Source organism: Melozone crissalis, unplaced genomic scaffold, assembly GCF_028551555.1.
Source record: "Melozone crissalis strain CALT ecotype California unplaced genomic scaffold, PUWL_Pcris_2 ptg000016l_1, whole genome shotgun sequence".
In the NCBI taxonomy this organism is placed as follows: Eukaryota; Metazoa; Chordata; class Aves; order Passeriformes; family Passerellidae; genus Melozone; species Melozone crissalis.
Genome location: NW_026535794.1, coordinates 45,180,657 through 45,204,945, shown reverse-complemented (window position 1 = coordinate 45,204,945; position 24,289 = coordinate 45,180,657). Strand labels below are relative to the sequence as shown.

Below are 24,289 nucleotides of genomic sequence, written 5' to 3'. Positions count from 1 at the left end.
GACAGATGCATGCTTCCCATTTGTCGCTGAATGAAAACAAAGTGGAATGGAAAGCAAGCTCAGAAAAGGAATTTGAGTTGTTTCAGCACTGTTGGTGAGAATCAAGCAGGCTCTAAGTGCTCTACAATCACTCTGCACAAACTGCCTTTCAGTAGACTTTCCAGTGACTTTAATTGTGCTATCTAACAGCCTAACACAAGTGCAACTATCTTAGCTATGGGAATGACAGGATGATACTTCCTTTATAAGGGTGTCTGGTCATACTAATAAAAATCTCCTCTATTCAGAGCAAAGCAAAAATAAACATATACACACTTCAAAGGAGAAAAGAAGATGATAACACAACCCTAGCAAAGCAAAAGCACAAACTAAATTTATGGGAGAGATGAAACAAGTTACAGCAGATGGCCAAATTCATTCGTGTTCCTTAAAACACTCTGGGAAGACAGTTGGAACAAATGGTGAAAAATGTGGCAAAAGACCCTGTACAAAGAGGTGGAGTGTCCTTATAAAATACTGTACATGTCTGGATCTCTAGTACTGACTGATGGCTAGAGAGGTTTTGAAGTTGTTTGCACCTTAGCGTGACATTTCTGCTTTTCTAGTATTTTTCACAAAGTCTACTATTACTCAAAGTAATGAGCCTCCCTCTGGCAAAAAAAATCAGGAATAAATTGTTACTTCAGAAGGGAATTTCAAAATGTGTTGACTTCAAAGTTAACTTTCCAAATGCAGAACAGCTTCTGTCATAATGACTGAGGGTTTGAACAGTGTATTTCTGAGTCTTGTCCTTAAGAAAGAAAATTCATTTGAGTCAGACACAAAATTAACTTTCTCTCCTGGCCTTTATATTCCACAAACAACTTGTCTAGGAGAGACAGAGCAAAGCCTTTGAATCGTGCTCACCCTAACTTATGATCACTTATTAACAGTGGGACATTACAGGCAGTATCCCTTCATTTTGCAAACAGTTAGAAGACTAGGATGCAAGTCTGTATCTCAGCAACTCTGGCCCAGAGTCAATATTCTGGCATAGATCTGTTCTCACTGGGAGTGTAAGTGAGCAAACTTAGGGGGGAACTAGGACATAGCCCACGTTCAGTTCTGGTGGTTCTGCCTAGGGGGGGAGAGGTGGTTACTGGAACAGCAGCAGGACACTTGGGAGCAGCAGCTTAAACCACAGTGTCAAAATGCACTGGAACTAACTCATCTGTCACTGTCTTCCCTCTCTGATTGTCAAAGTGCTTGTCCAAGCCTACAGCTTATTTTCACTGCTTTTTACTTGCTGCTCCTTTAAAACTGTTACAGCTTGTCAAATTTTCTTCAGCTTTATAGCAGGAGATAAAGACACTGTGCTGAGAAATAAGTGGAAGGAGGAAACACTCTTTAGTGTAAGACATAAATGGTGTTCTGCAGCTGAGTTTCCTTTTTTGTTGCTGGTGGGGGCTGTTTTCTGTAAGATGGCTAAGGAGAAAAAGAAACATTACAGAAACCTAACTTTATACAAAAGGAAACATAACAGTCAGTGAAGACTTACATAAAAGTGAGCAGAAAAACTGTTTTGAGGAATAAACACTGAAGCATTGAGTCCTGTTAGCGTTCAAATCAAGCAGTGAGACTGCTCATATCACAAACTTAGTCCTTCCCAGCACAGTCACCAAAACAACACAATGTCTGTCATGTACCTCCACGGCCCATGGGGTGTTAGGAGAGCATGCAACTGAGTGACAGCTTGTCCAGACACAGAATTAATGCTTGTTCTCTGCAAGTCTCTACGTACCATTCCAGGCAGCAAGTATACTTATCCATGACTGCAATCTTCTGGCTTTGTGCCCCAGAAGGCAGGGATAGCTGTGCAGTGGCACTCACCCACAAGGTGTAGGAGCCCCTGCGGCTCCCTGGGAATGTCAGCATGCTCTGGTCCGAGACGGCGCCGGACGCCAGGCCGCTGCTCCGCGACGGCGGCCATTCCAAGTCAGCCTCGGCCTGCTCGGGTTTGTTCTTCTGCTTCTTTATAATCTGCAGGGTAGGGCAGAAACGGGGTGGGAGGGGACAGAAAAATGCTGCTGGGGAAATACTGTCTGAGCCATAAAGGGAAGATCTAAATGAACCCCGTCTTAAGGAAAGCTCCCCAGGAAAAGCATTTGACTTTTTCTCTGCTCTAGCTCCAGCTCATGCAATTACTTCTCATCTCAAGTCCTACCGCTTGCAAGCACATAAGCAGCGATGCAATATATAACAGTGCCTGCAGGAATACCAGAGGTGAATTAAATAAACATAGAAACCTGTTGCTACAGTAACACTTTAGCAGCATCTAAGTGTCAAGTATTTTCTCAGACAAGACTTTTTGCAAAGAAACATAAAATACTAGATATGAGGGGAATTTCAAAGGCTCCCATGACACGCAGACACATTCTAGTGAGAACAAAGAGGTCTAAGGTCTCTAGACACTATTTTTATTTTTGAAAATCTACACCATTTTAAGACACAGAGAGCTCATGTCTCCCTACACTGACAGATTATATCCTGCTACACTTCGTTTCCACAACTGAAATACATCTATAGAAAATTATTCTATGGCATAAAAAATCTTGTTAGGCAGTTCTTGACAAAAACTAGCAATTCAAGCTTGGCTGAGAGGGGCTCTGGACTATGAAACACTCGATAAACAGACTTACTTGATAGTCTAACATCACCCTTAAAAAGAAGACAGATTATTTTCCAGTGAGCTGCTGCTCTTCTGGGTTTTCTTGACAGCATTATAAACAACATGTTCCTCTTCTGGTGTGTGATCCACACACTGTTAAATGCCACAGTCTATACAGAGATGTGGCACCTAGCTTACTTCACATGGAAGGAGACCAACTTAGCAGAGTGGTTACTTCCCTGATCACAGGACCTTAACAGTGCTCTTTCACGCTCATCCTGCCTTACTCCGAACTGTCCAGACAAACTCAAGGGGTATTTTTTTCCCACTAGCCTTCTGCTTTCATTCTGCCAACCATGAGCTTTGCAGGGAGAAGAATGAGCTTTACTTTAAAAGCCTCAAAATTCAGACATGCCAAGGGTAATGTGATTTTTGAGCTTCTCTCGCACAGCATCATTAAGAGAATTCTGTGTTAATGATCGATGTTGTTTTCTTTGAACATGTTGCAAGGTTCAGTAGAAGGTGTGGTCAGGTCACTGGCAAACTATATCTTTTAGGAAGTGATGTATATGGTCAAGAGCCATACCTCTTGACATTAGAAAACTTTGTGCCCGTGGGTAAAGGGAAATACAGATGTAAAATTCCATCAAGCAAGGAACTTCGCTGCAAGAAAGGGCATCACTCAGGGATTGGTACCTCTCAGCTTTGAATATGTAGGACATCAGGTTAGGTACTGGATTGATCTTACTTATAAACTGATGTCTGTCAGACATAGCTGATAGGACACTGTCATAGTTCATTTACTTTACTTTCTACTTTGGTGTCATTCTTTTTGTTGTTAGCAGTGTTTCAGGTCTAAAACATTGTGTTTTGGCCATTAAACATAAGGGGAAAAAGCATGCCATACCTTCTGCACAATGGTTGTGGCCAGCTCTTCTATGAGGTCCTCCTTGTGCTCCTGCAAGTAACAAGCTTCATTCTGCTTGTCCTGCATGAAAATGGATATCTGTATTTACTAAAATCCCATAAAAACAGCCTTCCCACAGAAACTGTATAGACTGGGAAATGAGTAATATGCCCTATTGGCACTGTGGGAAGAAATGACAAGCACGTCAAAAAGTGCATGTCACCTTCTGGAATGCAATGTGCGTCTTGGATACCAGTTCATAAAACCCATGCCGAACTCTTTAGGTATATCATGAGACAGTCACTACTTCAAAAGTGGTTTTCCTTTATACCACTACCCAAATTAAAAGAAACATGATCGTCCTATTTAAATTAATACTTTTTTTTTGAAAGTGTTACCAGGCTGTCACTGTAGGTCTCTGCCTTAGAAATAGCTTCTTCCACTGCTTCCTCTGCAACACGTAAGGCCACAGCAAGGGTATCCATCATGCTGTGTCCTAGATGAAGAATAAGATAAAATACCATGTTCTTTATATATGTACATTTTGCATAATGAGCTCCAAAACTCAGACTCATATTCTGGACACTTATTCAAATCTTAAATTGTTCATGAAAAAGTTATTTCCTCAATCCATAAATATGCACAGTGAAATAAAAAAGACAGAGAAATTTGTTGCAATCTCTAAGTTTCTCCCTAAATGTAAATCTTAGATACAATAAAACATGATATATTTTATGTTGCTTATTTTAGACTGCAGCAAAATAGTTTGGAGGAAATAATTGAAAGAAAATTTGTGAAGTTCCTTTAGGCAGGAACAACAAAATTTAGGAAAGAGAATGAAAAAAAAATATGAGCACAGGAAAGGAAATGGGAGGGAAGTAACAAAACCTGATCATTAAGAAAATCACACTAGCATAGGCATGTAGTCAGTGTAATGCTGAAGCAAGATGTCCCAGCATAGTACACAAGAGTCTTACTGAATGATTCAGCCAAAACATTGTTGGACCTGTGGGCAAGACTTCCCAGCACTCTAAGCTACTTGTCCAGTAATTCAAAGTGTAAGGACTACTTTTCAATCAAATGAGATTTTAGCAGCATACCTTCTGTCTGTTGGTAGAAGGTAGAGTCACTGCCACAAATGCTTCCTTCATTCTCAAGGCTGCCTTCATACAAACTTCCTTCTGCTAAAAAGGACAGAATCATGTGTTCCTATAAGAAGCACCTATTAACAATCAAGGCATTTTTAGATTAGAATATTCACTCAAGATATGGTAGCACTGCACACAATGAGGGATAACTGGAAAATTCCTCCTAGCTGTTGCTGTTGGATAAATCATGACTGCAGCAGCTTTTGTACAAAACATGACTGCTTTCATCTCAAAGGCTTCTCATTCATTTTGAATAGAAAAAACTATTACTACAGTAAAAAAGAAAAAAAGAAGCTACCAGGCATAAAACTTACATTCATGGCAGAAGTTAAGTATAGGGAATTTGACTTTACTATGACATTTGGTGTAGAAATAGATTCTACATTTTAAAGGGCAATGCTGTATAAATAAAGCAAAACCCAGACACCTATACTAGTATTTATCTTCAAAGGGAACAAAAGGTTTACCTAACAGTCACAGGGATAGCAGAAGAAAGTTAGCAATGACATTTAGACTCACAGGCCTTCCTTAGAAAGGTCTCACCGAGACTGCACATGCCACTGCAACTCATCATTGCATCGTTCACACTTCCATTCAAGCACCCATTCACTGAGACTATGGCTAAAAAAAGGCAATACATCTTATAAAAGTTGGGGAGCATCCCTGGCCACGGTTTTTACTTTCATTGTCCCACTTGTGCCCTAACTGAAACAAGATTTGCTTGTCCTCACACAAATTTGTTCTCAGCTGTTAAGGAATCTTCTCAAGAAAGGCAAAATTTTACCCAAAAGGGAAAAACAGTATTAAATCACAATTTAATAACTAGGTTGCTTGTTCCTGGAAGCTTTTATGTCAATTTTCATAATAAACACCTAAAATTTCCACTCAGGACTAGAGAGTCTATTTACCGTCCTATACTTACCACAAAAAGACAAAGGAGGGACTTTGGAAAAGTAACAGTCTCTTTACAAATTTTTCAAATAATTACAAGAATAAATTATCTGGTTCAATAAATCCAGTGAAATGCCAAATATTCAGCTAGTTGTGTTCTAAGTAACTTGCTGAATTTACCAGTATGACACCAAGCTTCACTTCTTCAAACCCATTTTCTGACTCCAATCACTCTTCTTATGGGGTGGGGGCATTAGAAGAGCATAGTTAGGAGTGAATCGTGTCATCACTTAAAAAGTTGATGCCAATACTTTATGAGTATCTTTCACCTATTTACAAACATCAATACAAAAATAAAACGTGGCCAGTTTCAGATCCTTAAGCATGCAAAACTCTAAGTAAGGAAATGTCAGTTTTGGTCAACTTGCATACTGAATGTATATCATGTTAATCAAATTTTGCTTCAAACACTGCAGAAATATGCCTATGGTCAAATGTTGAATGCAAAATTATTTTATCATTCTTTGACTACTCAGAACTGTGAAAAATGTGGGGACACAAGCTAGAATATAAACTGCAATTTACTTTATAGACAGTTCTTCTGTATCAGTGACATAATTAAGATTAAACATTGTTTGAATTCTTAAAGCTCTCTAGACATTTCATCCTTTTCTCTCTCCACTGAGGTATTTCTTTCACAACAAGAAAATTGTATTTAAAAAACTCTCTTGAAATAATCTCAGAATTTCCATTGTCTCAGCTTCTGAGTTAGAGCAGATAAGAATAAATCTTGTAAGAAATCAACGAAGTTGTTCTTACCTATTGTATCAGGACAAAGTCCACTCTCCAGTCTATGCTTCTTGTACAAGTTCTTCAGGACCTTGGCACTTCCAAAACACTTAAAGCGGCTTTTGACATTATTATAGTACCAATCCAGAGACTGGGTCTTTAGGAGCCTAAAACAGAAAAATAAACTACATATTTGGAATGATTCTACAACAAATAAATGTGGGAAAAAAATATTTTAGGCCTCAGATCACAAACCTATTAATTCCTGGATACTTTCTTTATTGTTTGTATTTTGCAAGTGTCTGGTATGCTACAGCAAGGAAAAAAACCCATTTACTTATGGTTAAGCTGTAAGTAAATATCTTTTTCACATTACTCAAGGGTTTATTTGGTTTTGGTACTATCAGAGGAGGTTGTCTCCCCTTTTACATTATAATGCTCACACTACAACCTCTTATAAAATACAAACGAGTCTTGAAACAGCACAGGGCTTAAAAATAGCCTTCAATTACAGAGATTTATAGATAACATAAGAACACAAGCCCATCAATGTGCCACAAAACCCCTCCATTTACATAAAAATACATCACTGCTTTTATCTGGGGAAAACAATAGAGCAGACAAAGCCTAACAGAGGACCTCAGAGCAGAATGAGCCAAAGTTTGCTTTCTCACTTTCCACAGGAAGCATCACTGACAAAAGTAATTCATCTTAACACACTTGTCCCCAGAGCTCAGACTCTTTATAAAGCCATGAGATACTGGCAAGCCCTGTATTGTTTCCAGTGTGGCATGTGGCAACTTGCTCCACCTGTACCTTCAGCAGTGCATGGAGAGAACCTGTGCCACACTCCCAGGCAAAACCAGCTTCAGGGTGACTGCAGGGAAATCCACTGCAGACCTTTACATTTCCCACTGAGGATGTCACTGGAGGGAATCCTAGGGTTCCATCTATAAATTAAAGCTGATTTATTCTTAACAGCAGATTTAGGAGAACAAAAGGCTAAAGTCAGTGTCCAGTGTCAATATATGAACCCCTAAAGAAATTGTGTCACCACCAGGAGGGCCAGACTCTCAGCATTTGCAGACTTCAACATATATAGATGATTTAATCCCATTTTTTAAACCCAGGGCTATGTTGAAAAACAAAATAAAATTACAGTCTCACTGTCACCTTTACATTTTCCTTCAGGGACTCTGAAGTTTTCTTTGTAAAGTGCAAGGCAAGAGACAATGAACAATTTCTGTTTTGTCACTTACTAAGAGACTAGAAATGTAGTTCTTAATCAGCACCACCAAACCTCAGGAGATTCTCAGTAACCAACAAACAAACATGATGAGCCTGGGGGTTCAACTACACATTTCCAGCCTGAATTCAGACTTTTAATATAAAAATGAACATCCACTTCATGAAAAGCAGAACATCATGATATAGTCCACTTGTCTGTCATCATCAGAAAGTGTGTAGTAGCAAACACCAGCAGTGGGAAATTAAAAATAAAAATCACTGAAGCCTATCGTATTCAAACTGTGAACCCTTAAAGTTTCATTAGCTGCTCTACAGAAGACAACTGAAGAAAAAGCTCATAATGGAACAGAAGCCTATTTTTTCTGCATTCTGTCTCAGCAATTAGATGCAGGAGAGATGTTTACAGATAATATAAGAATATTAGCCCTTTAATATCTATTTGCACAGTAATATCCCAAGTCTAACTATGGTTCCCAGGAGGCTGATTAGTTCCAACATTCACCACTGTACAAATATTACTAACATGTGACATGGGCAAAAATCCTTTGTTGGTGGTTTTTTTGGAAAACATCCTTACACGTGGTGCAGAAACTACTCTGATGAAACAAAGTATCCAGAGCACAAACAATGGGAAGGATGCCTCGGTCAGTCTGTGAAATACAGGGTTTCTGAATCCCCATAATGTTGCCACTAAGAGATCTGCTATGATGCCTGTCCAAGACCTGACCCACTGACCAAAGCTTCACTGTGGTGCAGTGATGCATCTGAATGGAGGAAAATTTCTCTCCCAAACCTGCAATTCTTTGGCGTTCTGAGAATCTGCCTCCTTTGTGGGTAGAAAACAATTGCTCTCATGTAAACTACATCAAAATACTGTCTTCTTCTTTCTGAATTTCCGTCACTTTCGTCCACTGAGTTTCTACAGAACATGTCAGGGTAAGATTTCAGTCAATAGCATAGAGTCACAATCATTATGAAGGATAAAACAGCATGACTGGGTTGGAACTGGCTTAGCAGGAGCTATTGACCAGAAAGGATGCTCTTCTGCCCAGTAAATGCAGTGTTCTCCTGCATTAACTGGGCATAAATGCTGTCCACAAAAAAGTACTGCAGCACCATCACCACTAGGGGACTCACAGCACTGGGAGTCCTCAAATGCATTGTTTTAGGGCTTTGAAGATCCTCACTAACTCCCTCAGCATGTTTACCAAGTAACCTCAGCTGCACCAGCTCAAAATGCTAAACTTGTCATCTTGGAAGCCAAGTAGACCCAGTTCTTAATATTCAGACAGAATGACAAGATTTTAAAAAAAAAAGAGAGAGTCACCTATCTTTGAATGCTCTGTGAGTTAGGATAGCCAGTCATGAATGCTGACCTGGCAGCTTGGGAAAACAAAAGATGTGATTCATTGCAAGCTTGCGTCCTCATCTTTTTCCCTGTGTCACCATGTTTTTCTAGGTTTGATCAATACTACTTGTATAAAAGCAGAAAGCTAACAGCACTGGTTTCTTGATGAGGTGAGAATGCTTTGCAACTAAAAGAGGTTTTTCATTTCTAATGATAATATTTTCTGTATGTGAACTTCGGAAGAGTCAAAAGAATAGAGAGTATATATCTCAAAGCAACCATGAAAGGAGATGCTTGCCTCTTTGTACTAGTTAATCTGGTGTAAACACAACGATTTTTTTATTTCTTTTTTTTTTTTTAGGTTTCCTCATTGCTGCAGGATTAACACTTTGTGAGTAATCTAATCATTTCATGCTTCTCTCCTATGAGCTGGAGAGCTACCAACACTCCAAATCTATGCCTAGGTCCTGAACATGTTTTATAACAGATTACAATGCCTCCTTTAAAGCTTTTCAGCCTCTTAACTTTCACATAAGTCACAATGTCCCTACTGATTCCTCCTACGGAGAAAGGATTTGGAGAAAAGAGAACTTCTCTTATAGATACTAAAATAAAGGACTCACTCAAAAGAGAAATAAGAGCATTTTCACCTCATTTCAAAATCCTTTAATGCTGACCTATATTTTAAAGCTGTTTCCTGCAAAAGCGGTCCATGAGTCGAGAATAATGAAAGTCTGCGACAGTGCTTGCATTAAATTGTTGGAATGAAACACTTCCCGTATTAGCCTCAACAGAAAGTATGCAAGTTCTCTCTGTGAAATAAAAAACTCACACTTAAAGGATATTATTTGTCTGAATTTAAAGAAGCAGGACTGGTTAAAGCCATTTTTTTGCTCTTTAGTGCAACAAAGACTGTTCTGTCTTTATTGAAAAATAGCTTTAAACACTAAGGACATTATTTATGTTATATAATATTGCCACGGATTTGAGTTGCATTTTGAAGTGCTTTTGGCAGAGGAAAATACTGTGATTTTAAAATTCTGTCTTATTAGAAAGTGTGAAAGCCAGGAAAATGCTTTTGATTTAACACTAAAACTTGAACAAGTACTATAAAGCCCATCCTTTTTTAGTGCCATAATGTCTTTGTCTTAATCAAGCAGCACCATGAGAAGGGATAAGTCCATTAAAATCTTTGCAATTTTTATTCAATACACTTCTCACCTGAAGCACCCAAATAGTAAAGTTCTAGCCCTTCCTTCAGGAAAAAAAGTACACCAGCTGTGTTGTGAAGTGGGGACATGAACCACCTCCCTCATTATCAGTGATGACCAGAAGACAATCACGTGAAAGACATCACTCACACAGTACTCAAAACATAGGAGATTCTTTAGTGTCTGATTTACCTCTTTAATTATTTTTTCTTCTAAAAAGTTAAGAGGTTTTACTTGGTGTAAAGGCAATATGAAGCTTCTGCAAGTACTTTTCTCTAAAAGGTAGTACCAATTTAGTATGTATGACCTTAATCTCTATTCATAATACAAAGAAGTGTTTTACAACAACATTTTTTCCATGTTTTTGTTTTCCCATGAACTCTGTAAGAAGTTTCCCCCCACAAGATGAACTACGCACTTACTGAGCTGCAGTCTAGTTTCTCTAAGTCAGGAGGTGCTTCCTGAAATCTTACAAACACTTCATTTGTCAGGGTGAACACATAATCACTTGGATTTTCCTTGCTACTGACTTTCACTGGAAAATGAAGCCTCCTTTTTTAGTTTTTCATACCTGCCTCAAGAGATCTTCCACAGTTTTGTGCTGACACTAGGCCAGTAAACTATTCTAGTCCCTCAAATGCCGTCCTGTGCTTCTCCTACTGCACCCATAACCTACTACAACACCCAGCCTTAGGTCACTCGAGATCTGCATTCAGCAAGTGATTCGTTTCACTCAGGAATGGAGCTGCTTTACAATTCTTGGACTTTTTACTTTTGCAGATGTGACAATTTTTTAAAATTAAGAAAATTTAAAAAGCCAATCAAACCCCCTCTTTGAAATACAGGGCTATGCACGGGTCAGAACTGCTCATCTGTGGGAAGGCTCCAAAGCACAACACAACCACATCAAACTTAAGAAATATTAGAAATGCAAATCGTCAGCAGAAGAGCAACATCAATGTTTAGTTTTCACTCTTTGAAAGCATTCCCTGGGCTCACTGAACTGCCTGGAGGATCAGCAGGAGCCAAGTGATGGAGGGGGTGGGAGCCAGGATAAGACTGATTGCTGGGTTCTGTCAGAGCTGGGGCACTGGTGGACATGACTCCCCCAGAGCAGCCCTGCTCAGCCAGATGCTGGGCTGGAGAAAGAGCCGTGCTGCAGTTAAACATTCCTGCCTTTAACCCTGATGTTTCCCCACAGATGGGTGACTGCTGCTGTGGGGACTGACATCCTTTGAAGCCTTGGTCCCTCCTGGGGAGCTGCACATCCATCTCCCCTGGCTGCAGTAGTGCCATGTTATGCATCAGTGCTTGGGAAACTCCAGCTACTACAGACTAAGCTGTGAGAGGCACGCTGCCCGTCACAGCCCCTGCCACGGGCTCTCTCCCTGTACTGACTCACACGCAATATGAAGCTCAAGGCCTTTGTTTCCATTTCCCAGCACAAAGTGGCCTCAACCTGGTGCCCCAAGAAACAATTAAGATTTAACCTGTCACTTCTTATTTACTAGTTTTGGAGTAAAATTGCTTCAAACTCAACATCTTGAACTATTGTTTCTCTGCCAATAGCAATATTTGCTTTTTCCTTTGGGCTGATACTTTAGAGCTTGTAATGTACTGCTCGTTATAAATTGTTGAATTAAAGGCTTTCAGTTTCTTTCAGTTTCAATGAAATCAAACCTACTTCCAGGTTCACCTTCATTCCCCTCAGGATGAATGATTATAACACATGAATATCGTACCAATGCTCAGTTTTTTAAAAATCAGACTTAAAGCCCCACATATATTGAGAAAGTTCAGCACCCTGAAGCCCTAAACAGGATCTTTGGCCAAGCTCATGTTATTTCAAGAGGGCACTTCCCTGATTGTTTTACATCTATCCCCTGCTTATGAAAGGCAGTTATTCACACAGGAAAAACAGTTCCTAATCATTTATCCCAGCACACCATTGTTAACTCTTTGTGACACTTCCTTCCCAAGCCTTAAGATGAAATCAAATTTATTTTCTTCTTGATGGCATTCTTCAGGTCACCCATCTCTCAAGAAGTGCTGTTCCAGAAAATGCCTTCCTTCAATTATCCACAGCAAAGGGCTGCACACAGATTACACTGTGACAGGTCAAAGTACAGCACACTGAGCCATGCAGGTGCGTCACAGGAAAGGCCACGGCAGGGCACAATGAATTCACTCTGTGCAGTCAGCAAAATCCAAGTAACAGCAGAGGGGAGACTCTCTTGAGTCAAAGCACCTACCCCAGAATGAAAACTGTCTACCCCACTGAAAACATCATCTGTCTTTCTCACAAGGGGAACAAAACAACTGTCCATGTCCCTGGCAGTGAAATCAAGACTTTACTGTGCCGCAGACATGAACCTGGCCCAGTCACTGCACTGCAGGCTACAGTAGGTTAATTATTCAGAGAGTTCAACCACCAAGACAGTACCACATACGGTATTTCCTAAAAATCCACATTCTCCTAGCCATTGAGACGTTTGCTGCTTCAGTTTGGGTTTTTAAATTTCAACGTGGAACAACACACAGGAGATAACAAATTAAGGTTAGCAGAGAGGAAACGAAGATTTGTTTGTTTATGAAAGATAGCAGTATGTGCAACTCTCAAATTGGTCAGTCTCCTTTACCTTTGAAATCAGCAGTTAAGAAGTTGGATGAGGGAAACAGAGTAGGTTTTACCCAGAAAACCTACATATACTTCATGAATGGAAGAAAGACAAAAACTTGTGACAAGTTCACCTAATGCTGGTTATTGAGGGAAGTATTAAAACCTCTACCACCCTGGCCCTCTAAACCAAGTGTCAGTGCCTTTCCAAAGGGACATGACAAGGACTGCTCACAGCAGCATGTGCCAAAGTGCAGGAATCACTTGCTGTGTTATGAAGCAGGCCACAGTAAGTGACTGCTGGTTCATAAAAATAAGATACTGAGTCATACTAGCTCAAATAAAAGGCTCACCTAGCCTTGTACTCTGTGTCTGGCCACTGGAAATGACATGGAAGAGATGGCAGGAAAGCTCCTGTAAGCAGAGACTCTGCCTTCAGCACACTCAGCACTGGTCAGTTCAGGATTCTGTGCTTGACTCTACAGCAACCAAGGCCTCAAAAGACACATAGGGATGGACTTATATTCCATACATTTGGCTATACTTCACCTGAATCTCGTCATACTTCTGGCCCATTCAAAGCTCTCTGACAATCAGAGTCTGCAGTTACTTGCCATACGGGGATGCTTTGCCTTTCTTCACTTTAACATCTACCTCCTAATTATCTGGATGCCCCATACATGCCCTGTCATGAGATGCTGCAGCAAAGCTGTGTAACACCAGCATGCAAAACTGGGGAGAAAGCTTTAGTGAAAATACAGGCATTGTAGAACAGCTGAGGAAAACCAGCAAGTAATGTGCTGGTTTCAAATTGAGTTAAAGTTTGTGTAGAATCACATTTCCCTCTACTGAGTAACATTTCAAAGCTCACTAAAAAAGCAGAAATATCTAAATATGCGGTATGCAAAATCCACTAACCCCTTCTCCATTCACAGATGTTTCTCTGTACCATAGGTTTTTCACTTATATGCCCAGTGATAGACTGATCTAATCTACTCTATGTTAAAATAAACCATGAGATTGCTGATCCTTAAACACATCATTCAATTATTGGACAGCAACCAGTATGAAAAAATCAGAAGTCAAGCATGTGCCTCTAACAGCCTTTTTGAAAACTAGAATGGAGAAGATACAGCACCCCTTGTGATAAGAAAATCACAGACTTAGTCCATGTTTTATTAAATAAAAGAAAAAAAGAGAAAGATTGATTGATATTTGTAATCTTTGTGCTAGTCTTTCCTCCAGTAGGAAAACAGACACAACAGTAGAACATGTCAGCGTTTAACTAAGCTATTTTGCCCTGTATTTTCCCTGTGAGGCTGTAGGTCAGGATTCCCTGGCTCACAAATAAATGTGTATTTGACATATTAACATGACCTGCTGCTCACAGAAAGCATGTTTTGTTTTAGGGTAACCCAAGTGAAATACAGATTTTGCAGCAGTTATTAAAGTCAATTTTTAAAAAGAAGAGGGTTTTCAAACCCAGTGGTTCACTGTAATTTAGCTGACTATAAACTCCAGGGGTGACAACATGATTGTGGAGAGCTAACAACAGTTACAGCAGTGACCTAAGAAGGGGAAGTACCTCTCTTCAGGCATCTACCAGCAGTAAAAGATGTAAGAGGCCACATCCAATACAGCTCCTGACATTATCTCAGCATGAGCTAATAAAAGTTTGCCATAACAACGTGCTTATAAGAATGTTTGCCATGTCTTACAGCCATTAGCGAATGTTCTTTCCCCATCTTTGCCCTGTAAAGTGAGCCTCAGTTAACTGATATTTATTTATTCAGAGCTGACTTGTGAACTGTAAAGTTCAAAAGGCTGCATTGCAGGGGAGCTTGCAGTAAAGTTACCGCTGCTTTCACGCCACTCTGGCAGAGCCCTAGGCCATAAAAGCAATGGGATCACATTGGTGTTCACCTTGCCCCCAAACATTATGAGCTATACCTCTATCACTCCCTGCAGATACACAGGCAGCCTGTTCGTAATGACTGCTGATGCTGCAGAGCTCCTCAGCCATCCACCAATGTTTTCCTATCCTAATGCTGAAAGGTTTTCTTAACATTTAAGCTGAACCTTCCTTGTTTCTATTTAAACAAGACAGTTTAAGATGTTTGCTCTTTTCCTTCCTCCTTTTTTTTTTTTTTAAAAAAAGGCTAATGAATCCTGTTTCATCCCAGATCACGTTTTCTGGTCATCCAATCATTGCTACCATTGTTTCTTCCCCTGGGGTGAATAAGAAAATACCAAAGTGGTCTGTATGGTTCTTTAAACACAGACTGTGGGGATGTGACTCTGCACAGCGCAGTCCCAGTGGATGACATCCCACACTGAGAGCACCAGATATGCCACCCTGACCCTGAATCTGGGCTACACAATGCCCTGAGTCACTCATCCCTCAAAGTCCTGCTAAGACTACAGCCACAGAAATTGCCAGCTCTTTAGAAAGAGCTCGTCAAACAAAGTGAAGGCTATTTTCAATCCACCTTTTGTTTAAACCTGTAATTACATGAATGATGCTTTCTTAAATGAGGTTTAAAATGTCTCTCACTAGCACTCGGTAGTTAGCACCTTGTTACTGATCAGCAAATGACTCTGCCACATAAGGGAACCATGAAGCCCGTCCCTCACAAGGAGCCTTACGGCCATATCCATAACACTACCAACTCCATCTGCAAAAAAAGCCCAGTTCTCCTCATCTGACTCTGGCTTTCACTTCTGGGTTGGTGTGTAATAATCCCCAGATGTTACTGCCAGCCACTGTAGATCATTCAGTGGCCAAAACCAGTCTGCATCACCACAGGTGTAGATGCAAAGAGAGAACTTGCCCCCTTCTTTTCTAAGCCCTTCTAGGTGTTTCATTCAATGCCTGGAAATTTCTTCCTCACCACACTGCCAAGTATTTCCCTCTTAAGTCTTTCATTAAAATGCAGATCTTTGCACAGCTCATTAATACTACCTGTCAACCCCCACAAAAATTAAGTAAGTAACCACTGGATATTTGAAACTGAGTGGAAACAAGTCCAAACCACTCTGTAAAAGCTGTAACACTCAGATACTGCACAAATGAAACATTCCACATGTTCGCTTCAAAGTGCTTTTTTCAGGAGTCATTCCTGACATTTGTATATGATCCAGAGAATTTATGCATGACGCAAAAATCATAAAAATAAAAAATATTACCTCTGAAACAATTCTTCCCCCTTAAGTAATTTCACTCAGAAATTTAATTTAACCTAAAATTTTTGTTTTGTTTCTTTTTTCCCTCATCTTTATTTGCAATAAAATACATTTTTAATATCGCAGAATTTTTCAAAGGAAAGGAATTTTATATCCTGGCCATCTGGTACCAGATATTTTCCTAGGCAAATCATAAGAATTAATCAATACTGCATCATTAGTGAATTTATGACACTCCCAGGCACACAACATGTTAAAGCAAAAGGCAAATAAACATGAATCAAAACAAGTTATTACAGCTACACTGAACACACATATATTGGCTGTCCCTGTCATATTTGTTTCTAGTTGCTACAATGCATCAGTCTAATTTTTATTTCAGATTTTTGAAAGGAGACACAGAAAGAACAAAAGTCCACGCTGACAGTACCTCAAAACGAATGCATCCTGCTGCTTTTCTTAAGAAACAACAGCAACAGATGCTCATAAATTCTCAATTGGAGAGATATTCGTTTCCTGCTGTGCTATTACTACAAATTTATCCTTTGCACCTACCTACTGAAGTGAACAAAAATTCATACGGAAACCTTATGTAAATAAACTTCTGAATGCAGAGAGCAACATCAACACACCCTCAGGAACATCTGCTCATTGAACTTTACATTCATGCTACTGAAACAAAAGTTATTTATAGTCAAAATACAACTGAATATAAATGGCTAAGAATAAATCCACCATTCACCCATCCACATGAGAAATGTTTTCCATAACCACAGCAGATACCAAATGAAACTACAGAGCATAAAGGCACTTTGATTAGTTACTCAAATTACCTAAGTGAAGGCTTTTCTTGCTGTAAACTTCATTTTTAATCCACAGATTCTTGAAAAACAGGTGAAGAACATTAAAAATAAGGTTGATGAAGCATAAAAATTTTCACAAACAAGATACAAACTCTGCTCCATCAGAAAAAAATAGCAGAGGATAAACCATGCAAATTAATTCTGTAATCCTGATTAGAAAAATACGCAGGGCTTTTAATATAGAGCTCAAGAACACCAAAAAGATAACAATCCTCTGCTTGAAGGTCTGTTTCTGTTCTTATATTTGGAGAAAGCTGTGAACAAACAGCTGTGAAATGCCAGCAAAGATGAGAAGATTCATCACCATGCAAAATCAAAGAGAAAGCTGGGCTCATTGCAAGATTATTTAGGGAAGAAAGAAAGAAGGAAAAAAAAAAGTGAAAAAAAATTTTAAAAATATTTTGCTGGGGAGTGAAGAGATGCAATTTCAGTTCCTATCTTTTGTACTGGTTACCTCACCCCACAAGCCCAACTTCTGCTGGAGCAGGCTGCACTGCTTTTTTCCAGGAGCTGTGCACACAGTGACTCCACCAGCCCTTTGTGAGATGACACTCTTGTCGCTTTGCAGCTCCACAAGCCACAGAAAGCTTCAGGAACACACTGGAGGCACTGCTGTGCTATCCAGCAGGAGCATGACAATTCCAAATCCTCCCATGCAGGTCCCTCGCTGGGACATGTAAGGAAAGTATTTCCTTGCTACCAACCCTCCTGTTGTGGTAGGAGGAAGAATTAGATGGAGTGATGTTGCACCCAGGACAGCAACTATCCAGAGAAGATTCAGGTGTTTATCCAGCAGTTCAAGCAAGGAGGTTCCCTTGAATTACAGTGAAAAATGGGCAGAAGTAGAATAGCTGGCCAGACCCAGGAGGTGGGCTCAATCACTCACTGCACCTCAGCAGCTCTTCCCAAATGGACCAAGGGCAACCCATCAGAGAGTATCTGCTGCTGAGCAAGGGTACTCTACTGCTGTGAGCATCCCAAGCATCCTGAATGTGCCTCCTAAGTTACTTACCACTCCATTTCTGCTTTTCTATCAGTTGTGCTACTTCTGCATGGAGCTCACTGATTAAACCTTTAAAACACCCAGGGCATGACTGCTGGGATTTTTTTTTTCTTTTATAATAATTTCTTTTCAAACCAGCTCCACAGTCACTGCATTTAAAATGGTGAGGTTTTCTGGGCTGCACAGAAAATATTTTTAGTTAGAAGCTTTATTGTGCAAGCTGTCTAGCGGTCTGACAAAAGCTAAATTCCAGCTTACAGCTGAAAACCGTAGGAAAAATTCCAAAGCCTATATAAATTATACAAATGAGACTTTAATCCCAGCTGGCCTTACTAACAGGGGCTCTACATCTGGGCACACATACAAATGTACTTTTCATATGGGTTTTCGGTTACTTGAATAATGAAAAATGAAAAAAAAAAAAACAACAAAAACAAACCAAACCCAAATCTCTGTTTTTATAAATGCTTGTATCAGAGTAATAAAAAAACCAAGCACAAATTAGCCAGACTGTCAGAGAAATACAGCTGTTTCTCAAAACTGCTCCTGCTTCTGGGTAAAATTGATCAGCTGTCCAGAGGATTCACTTCCCTAACAGCAGAAATCTTCAAAGCCATACAATCCTCCTGCCTTCTCCAAGGCAAGCTTATTCTCATCTGCACAAGGCAGGGGGTGTCCTCACGGGGCCATCCAGCTGTGAGAAGAAGCATGTGATACCAGCAAGTTTGATCAACTAAGAAAAAATGGGAGGAACTAGAAGAATCAGTGCAGGAACAGGAGGGATGGAAACAAGAGGAGCTGCAGAGCTGCCCTGGTCATGCACACGTTAATGCCAGTGTGCAGTGTCCCTTTGAGTCCCTTGGTGCCAGCCTTCAGCTGCTGGCAGCGAATGGAGCGCAAACATCAGAGCCCTCCTCAGCTACATCCACAAGGCCCAGCTGAGAAGAGCCCCTGCTTCACTCACAGAAGAAATCCACACCAAGAATTTCTGAGTTCCCATCAAACTGCAATTAATATCTCACAGATTAAGGATTTATGTTATTTGGCCCAGATGTCTCTTCCTGCTTTAACTGCACGAAGTATCACTACCACAGCTTTTCATGTTTGATTAAGGGAAACCAATAGAAGAATAAGAAAATCAAGTTCTTTCTAACATTTTTCCAATATTTACTTAAGCCCATAGTGAAGAAAGGGATTTAATGCAGAATTGCTGCATAGAGACCCTTGTGTAGTTTCAGCTGGCAGTGGCAGAGGAGGCCACACTGCAATAACAGGAGGCATCTTGGGCATCCCTCCTGTGTGTGGTGACCACAGGGAGAGATGGGGCCAACAGAAGCCATTTCTCATTTCTGAGGCATCATTTACTCTCACCTCTCTTCAAGGGAGACAGAATTTAGGCCAATTCTCAAGCAGAACTCCTCCCACAGAGAAGAGGAAATTGACAACACTTTTTTGGGGAAGCAATCCTAGTCACTAGGGTCACCCACTGAGCAGGCTGGTTGTAGTCTGAACTACCAGCTGCTAATATGGCTCATGACAGAGGCTGCCAAATGGCTGCTGAGCCCCAGTGGGTTGGAGACAGAGGGGGGTGCATGTCTGTCTACCCTCTACAGCTTAAGTAGATGCCTTAAAAACATGAAAATCTTCCTTCTTTGCACATATGTGGCAATTTTGTGAGTCACTATAGGTAACTTCATGCTGCTCCCCCCTTTTTCTTGTCATCCTTTTTTCTCCATTCTTCTTCCTTTCCTTGGGGCAATGTGAAGGTAGGATAAATTATTTGCTTGCATAACTGAAGACAAATTTGCAGAGTACTAGGGCAGGCAGGCAGAAGGCAATGCATTAAGAATGTTCCCAGTGTATGTGCTGGTTCATTAACAAACCAACCTTCTTTTAGGAGGTCAGACTACAAGAACTCATCAGGCCAGCAGAACCAAGGATATGAAATGTCTAGTACACATACTGCTTAAATTTTATGCCACAGAGGGTGCAATTCTGCATTTACCCTGCTACAAAGACAGTGCAGATGCTAAAGTAATTTCCATTACACAAATGCCCATGAGAAAATAATTAAATGACAATTATTTAAGGATGTTCTTATGGATTGGGCACACATATTTTCAACCAAAACAATTTTAAAATTATTTTGAACACAGAAAACCATTAAAAGAATCATATAATTGAGACACAGAACAGATTAGTCTTTAAGATGACAGATTAATCTATAAGGAGTCATATGGATACATTAAATCTGGTAACTGTAAAGAAAAGTGAAAACATAAAACCAATTATTTATTCTAGATATGAAACAAACAAATAAATACGGACTACTCAAGGGTGTTTGCCCTCCACTTTCCTTTAGTTATGATGAACTTTCATTAAAATAATATTCTTTCTCATTTCCTTCATAAGTTCATTTTTGAAAAAGACTACAGACCTCAGGAGTAGAAACACCAGGGAAGGAGGGAAAACACAAAAATCTGAAAAAAATGCACATGACTTTGAGTTTCAAGATGGCTAAAAAAGATAATTCTTCTCCACCAGTCCCCAAAACTAAGAGGCTGTATTAATGTAAAATATCAGGAGTATCTATCTACTTTCGGCAAATTAAGTAAAATAGTAAAAGGATCTACACGGGCATTTGACTCCTAGAATTAATCATACCTTGAATAATGACAGGTTAGTAGTGCTGCTTTAAAATATTTGGGTATTATACATCTAATCCATCTCAATACTATTAAATAACACAGTCTGAGATAATAACAACAAATACTCTGCAAGCTGCAACAATGGGATTACTCATTAAGTATACTGAAAACAAAAATACAGGTAGTGAAAAGAGATTTTCCAGAAAATGTCTAGAACAGAGTTAAAACAAAGAACTTTAATAAATAGTAACCAAAGTATTTTTTTCAGGTCAGAGCCAGCTACTAATCCTGTGATACAACCTATGATCCAACTCCTAATTTTTTTAGAGGTTAACTCTGTAAGGGAAAAAGTGCAACAATTCCAAGGTAGGTAAACCAGCTAGTTAAAATATTTTACATAGACATTTTATATGGGTTTTTTACTACTCTTTACAATCAGTAACTATATACAATATACCACAGTAAGTTTCAAATAACTTGCTACCTCATTGACAATAATACCATAATTTTAAAGCAATCAAGATCTTCAAAAGGCAGCCGACCAAAATCACAAGTAGTAAATAAAATAAAGGGCCAAATATTCTTTAAATTCACTGAAGCACCAAAAGACTTGCTTCCAGTTACTTTGGAAATCAATGAGAAAAGAATTCATATATCTTGACTCTAAGGCTTGGGTTTTCCACTCAAGTTGACCCCTCTCCAATTCTGAGCCAATAAACATTTGTCTTAAAGCTCCATTTTCATATCTGCAATTTGTTCAGATTAGATATTTTACACTAGATGCTTGTGTTGAAGAGAAAAGGAAACCAACACTCAAAATCTTCACGCATGAAGAACTGTGAGTGAGATCAAAGGGCTGAATAAGAGAGTGTGACAATGCATGCAATCTCCTTCCAAATCCACTAGACAAGCAGCATATCTGAACTTGGAAACAGCCCTCAGCCAAGGATTTTTCAGATTGTTTAGTTAAGACATACAGCAAGAATTATTAATGGCTGAATATATGATGGCAGATGCAAATTTTGAAAAGTGATCATCTCCATTAAGCCTACTTAGCACTGCTTCTGTTCCAACAGCTTCACTGCTGTGCTCCAAAATGTATCAGAGCATTAAGACATTATTATTTTACAGCCAGGGAGCCACAAACACATACTGTGTGTCCCAGCAAACTCCTGCCATACAAATCCCTTCATGCAAGGCTGTATGCCCTGTGGCCCAAACACGGCCTTATTCTCAGGGGATTTGGGATGATACAGAAAAAGCTCCATGCCCACACTTACAGGCTTCTGTAAGGTTTCTCATGCTGCCTCATTCAGAAAAGATCATCATTCCCCAAGACAATAATTATCAATGGGGAAACATATTCTAGAAAAATTTTTGGTTACTATGATCAAAAAAGCTTCATTTCCCAAGACACCACAGTAGCAGGAGTCAGGTCAACCTAGCTGAATGCTTTTAGTTATATTCCCTTTTTATAAACAAGACCATCACTCCAAGTTTGGGCTTATTGAAAATTACTGAATCCTAGGCTAACTGAAAGCTAGATAAAGTAGATTTCAGAAGAAAAGGGAACTGTTCTCCCTCCTGATACCACCCTAGGCTCCAATGTCACCTCTCAATCCACCTGTAGCATGTTGCTTTGAGGAAAAGCTTTCATAATGAGTCTTTGATCCCGTTGGAAAATAATACTTGCAGAAATTTCTGTGTATCATTGATATCGAAATGTGTCTGCCACTGTGCCAGTAAAAATATACTTGGTAAATTAACATCAGGACTCTGCTTTAACCTTTGCATCACCGTGTGAATTCAGAACAAATTAGTCACTATAAGTCATTGGCCATTACATGGGGATATGAGGATAGCAAATCACCACAAAAAACCAAGTGAAGGTGCTGACACTGTCATTTCAGACCATTCAGTACAGAAAAAAATTGGAATTTCCAGTTCCACTCTAAACAGTCTTTTCCAGACTCACCCACATGTGAGCTGTGAGGCACGGGAGGGAGCACACGGACACTCAGCACAGCACATGTGCGTTGCTGTGCAGCACCACAGCACTGCAGCAGCTCCACACACGCCACTCTGCAGCTACAGAAGGCACATGCAAGGCTTGCCAAGCCAAACTGCTGCAGCCATTATCACACCACTTCAGCTGGGTTATGTTCCTTCACTCAGGGCCTGCACTTAGTGGTTATTTAGCACAACTACGAAACTTAACTGGTAGAGGACCCAAGCTTTTCACGGGGGATTTAATTTCTGTTAAACAAACCTCTGACAACAAAGGAGCAATATGTGGCTGCCTTTGAAATTGAGTCACTTCAGTAGGAGGACAGGGAGGATGAAGAGAATATGGAAAGATTTTTCCAACATTAAGTCTTCAAACACATCATCACCCAATTTGTACGAATGCCAGCCACTGTTTTTGGCAGACTACATAGTGTCTTGTTGTATTCTACAGCCAATTTGTTGACTCTAATTAGCAATTTGGGAATAGAGTAACAAGAAAAGAGAAATAAAAAATTAGAGTACACAGTGTCAGTTACTACAGTGAGACACACACTCTTTCATTAGTATTTTTTTAATGTAGCTGTACATAGGTTGCTTCCAGCTGTTTCTTTAAAACCAGACATAAGCAGTTCCACAGAACAGAACAGCATTGTTTACATTGGAAAAGACCCCTAAGATCACTGAGTCAAACTCCTAACCTGACAATGTCAAGTTCATCACTAAACCATATCCTTAAATGCCCTATCTTAAATAGCATCAGGGATGGTGATTCAGCCACCTGGCAACCCTGGGCAACCTTCTTTCAGGGAGTCCTAGAGAGCAATGAAGTTTCCACTCAGCCTCCTTTTTTCCAGGGTAAGCAACCCTAGGTCCCTCAGGCTCTCTTCAGAAGACTTGTGCTCCAGACCCTTCCCCAGCTCTGTTGCCCTTCTTTGGACACACTAACACCTCAAAGACTTGAGACTGTGAGGATTAAGTAAGGAAAAGACAAGAGGCACGTCTGTCTGGTTTTTCTTTTCTCTGTTGTACCCAATCTTCTTTCAGGGATATTTGGACACAAAGTTCCAGCAGATGGAATCTTTTCTGGGGTTTGCTATACACTGTTCATAATCCTTTCCTCCACAAACAGGTCTTTTGTGGCCTTATGCCAAACTTCTCCTATATGAGAGAAAGTAATTTTTGTCACAGCCAGAAAACGAATAGTTCATCACCTCTCTTCATCCATATAGCTGGATGTAGGGACTCATGCTGCCTGCAAATGGGCTGTTTTGGCTGAAGGGAAGAAGCAGTCGACCTCACCTAATATCCTCAGCTGGCCATTGCTTCAATGAATGAACTTTCAGCTGGTAGCTATGACTCTCCTGACGCTTTCCAAAAGCCCTGCCTGCCTGAGCTCAGGCAGCATTTGATTAAGCAGGAGCAGCAGGCTCCACGATCTCTCATGGCTCCATGGAAGCTCCTGTTTCTCTCTGAGTCTCAGGTGCAAGACCAGGTACCGCTTCTCTTTGTGAGCTGTGGCTAGAGAGCCACTGAAGAAAAGCAGGCTCATCTCCCCTTTATGAATTACAGGTAGCAGATGCCTCATACAGGAGCACACAAAAGCAAGTCTAAGCCTTAGCCTTCCTCCAGGTGTTTTGTGAAGAGCATTTTGCAACCTCTGTTCTCTTTACAGATGAAGAAGGTACAGGATGGCAATCACAGAAGTATGAATCAATCCACCTAAAAAAGATGGATGAAGCACTTTGGTATGAACGTCCACCCCAAAAGGGTTTCTGAGCA

The 24,289-nt window shown here is 40.0% G+C and overlaps 1 protein-coding gene across 6 annotated transcripts in view; it reads right to left on the bottom strand.

Moving 5' to 3' along the window:
* MYRIP (myosin VIIA and Rab interacting protein) overlaps positions 1 to 24,289 on the bottom strand; it is a 204,593-nt gene that overhangs the window by 46,699 nt on the left and 133,605 nt on the right. For 3 of the 6 annotated variants that reach the window (XM_054273385.1, XM_054273388.1, XM_054273389.1), the window contains exons 4-8: positions 6,413 to 6,549; positions 4,655 to 4,735; positions 3,953 to 4,050; positions 3,555 to 3,635; positions 1,870 to 2,019 (exon numbers count right to left, since the gene is read on the bottom strand). In XM_054273385.1, coding sequence (XP_054129360.1) covers positions 1,870 to 2,019; positions 3,555 to 3,635; positions 3,953 to 4,050; positions 4,655 to 4,735; positions 6,413 to 6,549 — 547 coding nt within the window. Of the gene's footprint in view, positions 1 to 1,869; positions 2,020 to 3,554; positions 3,636 to 3,952; positions 4,051 to 4,654; positions 4,739 to 6,412; positions 6,550 to 24,289 lie in introns of all 6 variants that reach the window. The other 3 variants (XM_054273384.1, XM_054273387.1, XM_054273386.1) reach the window with 1 other exon arrangement.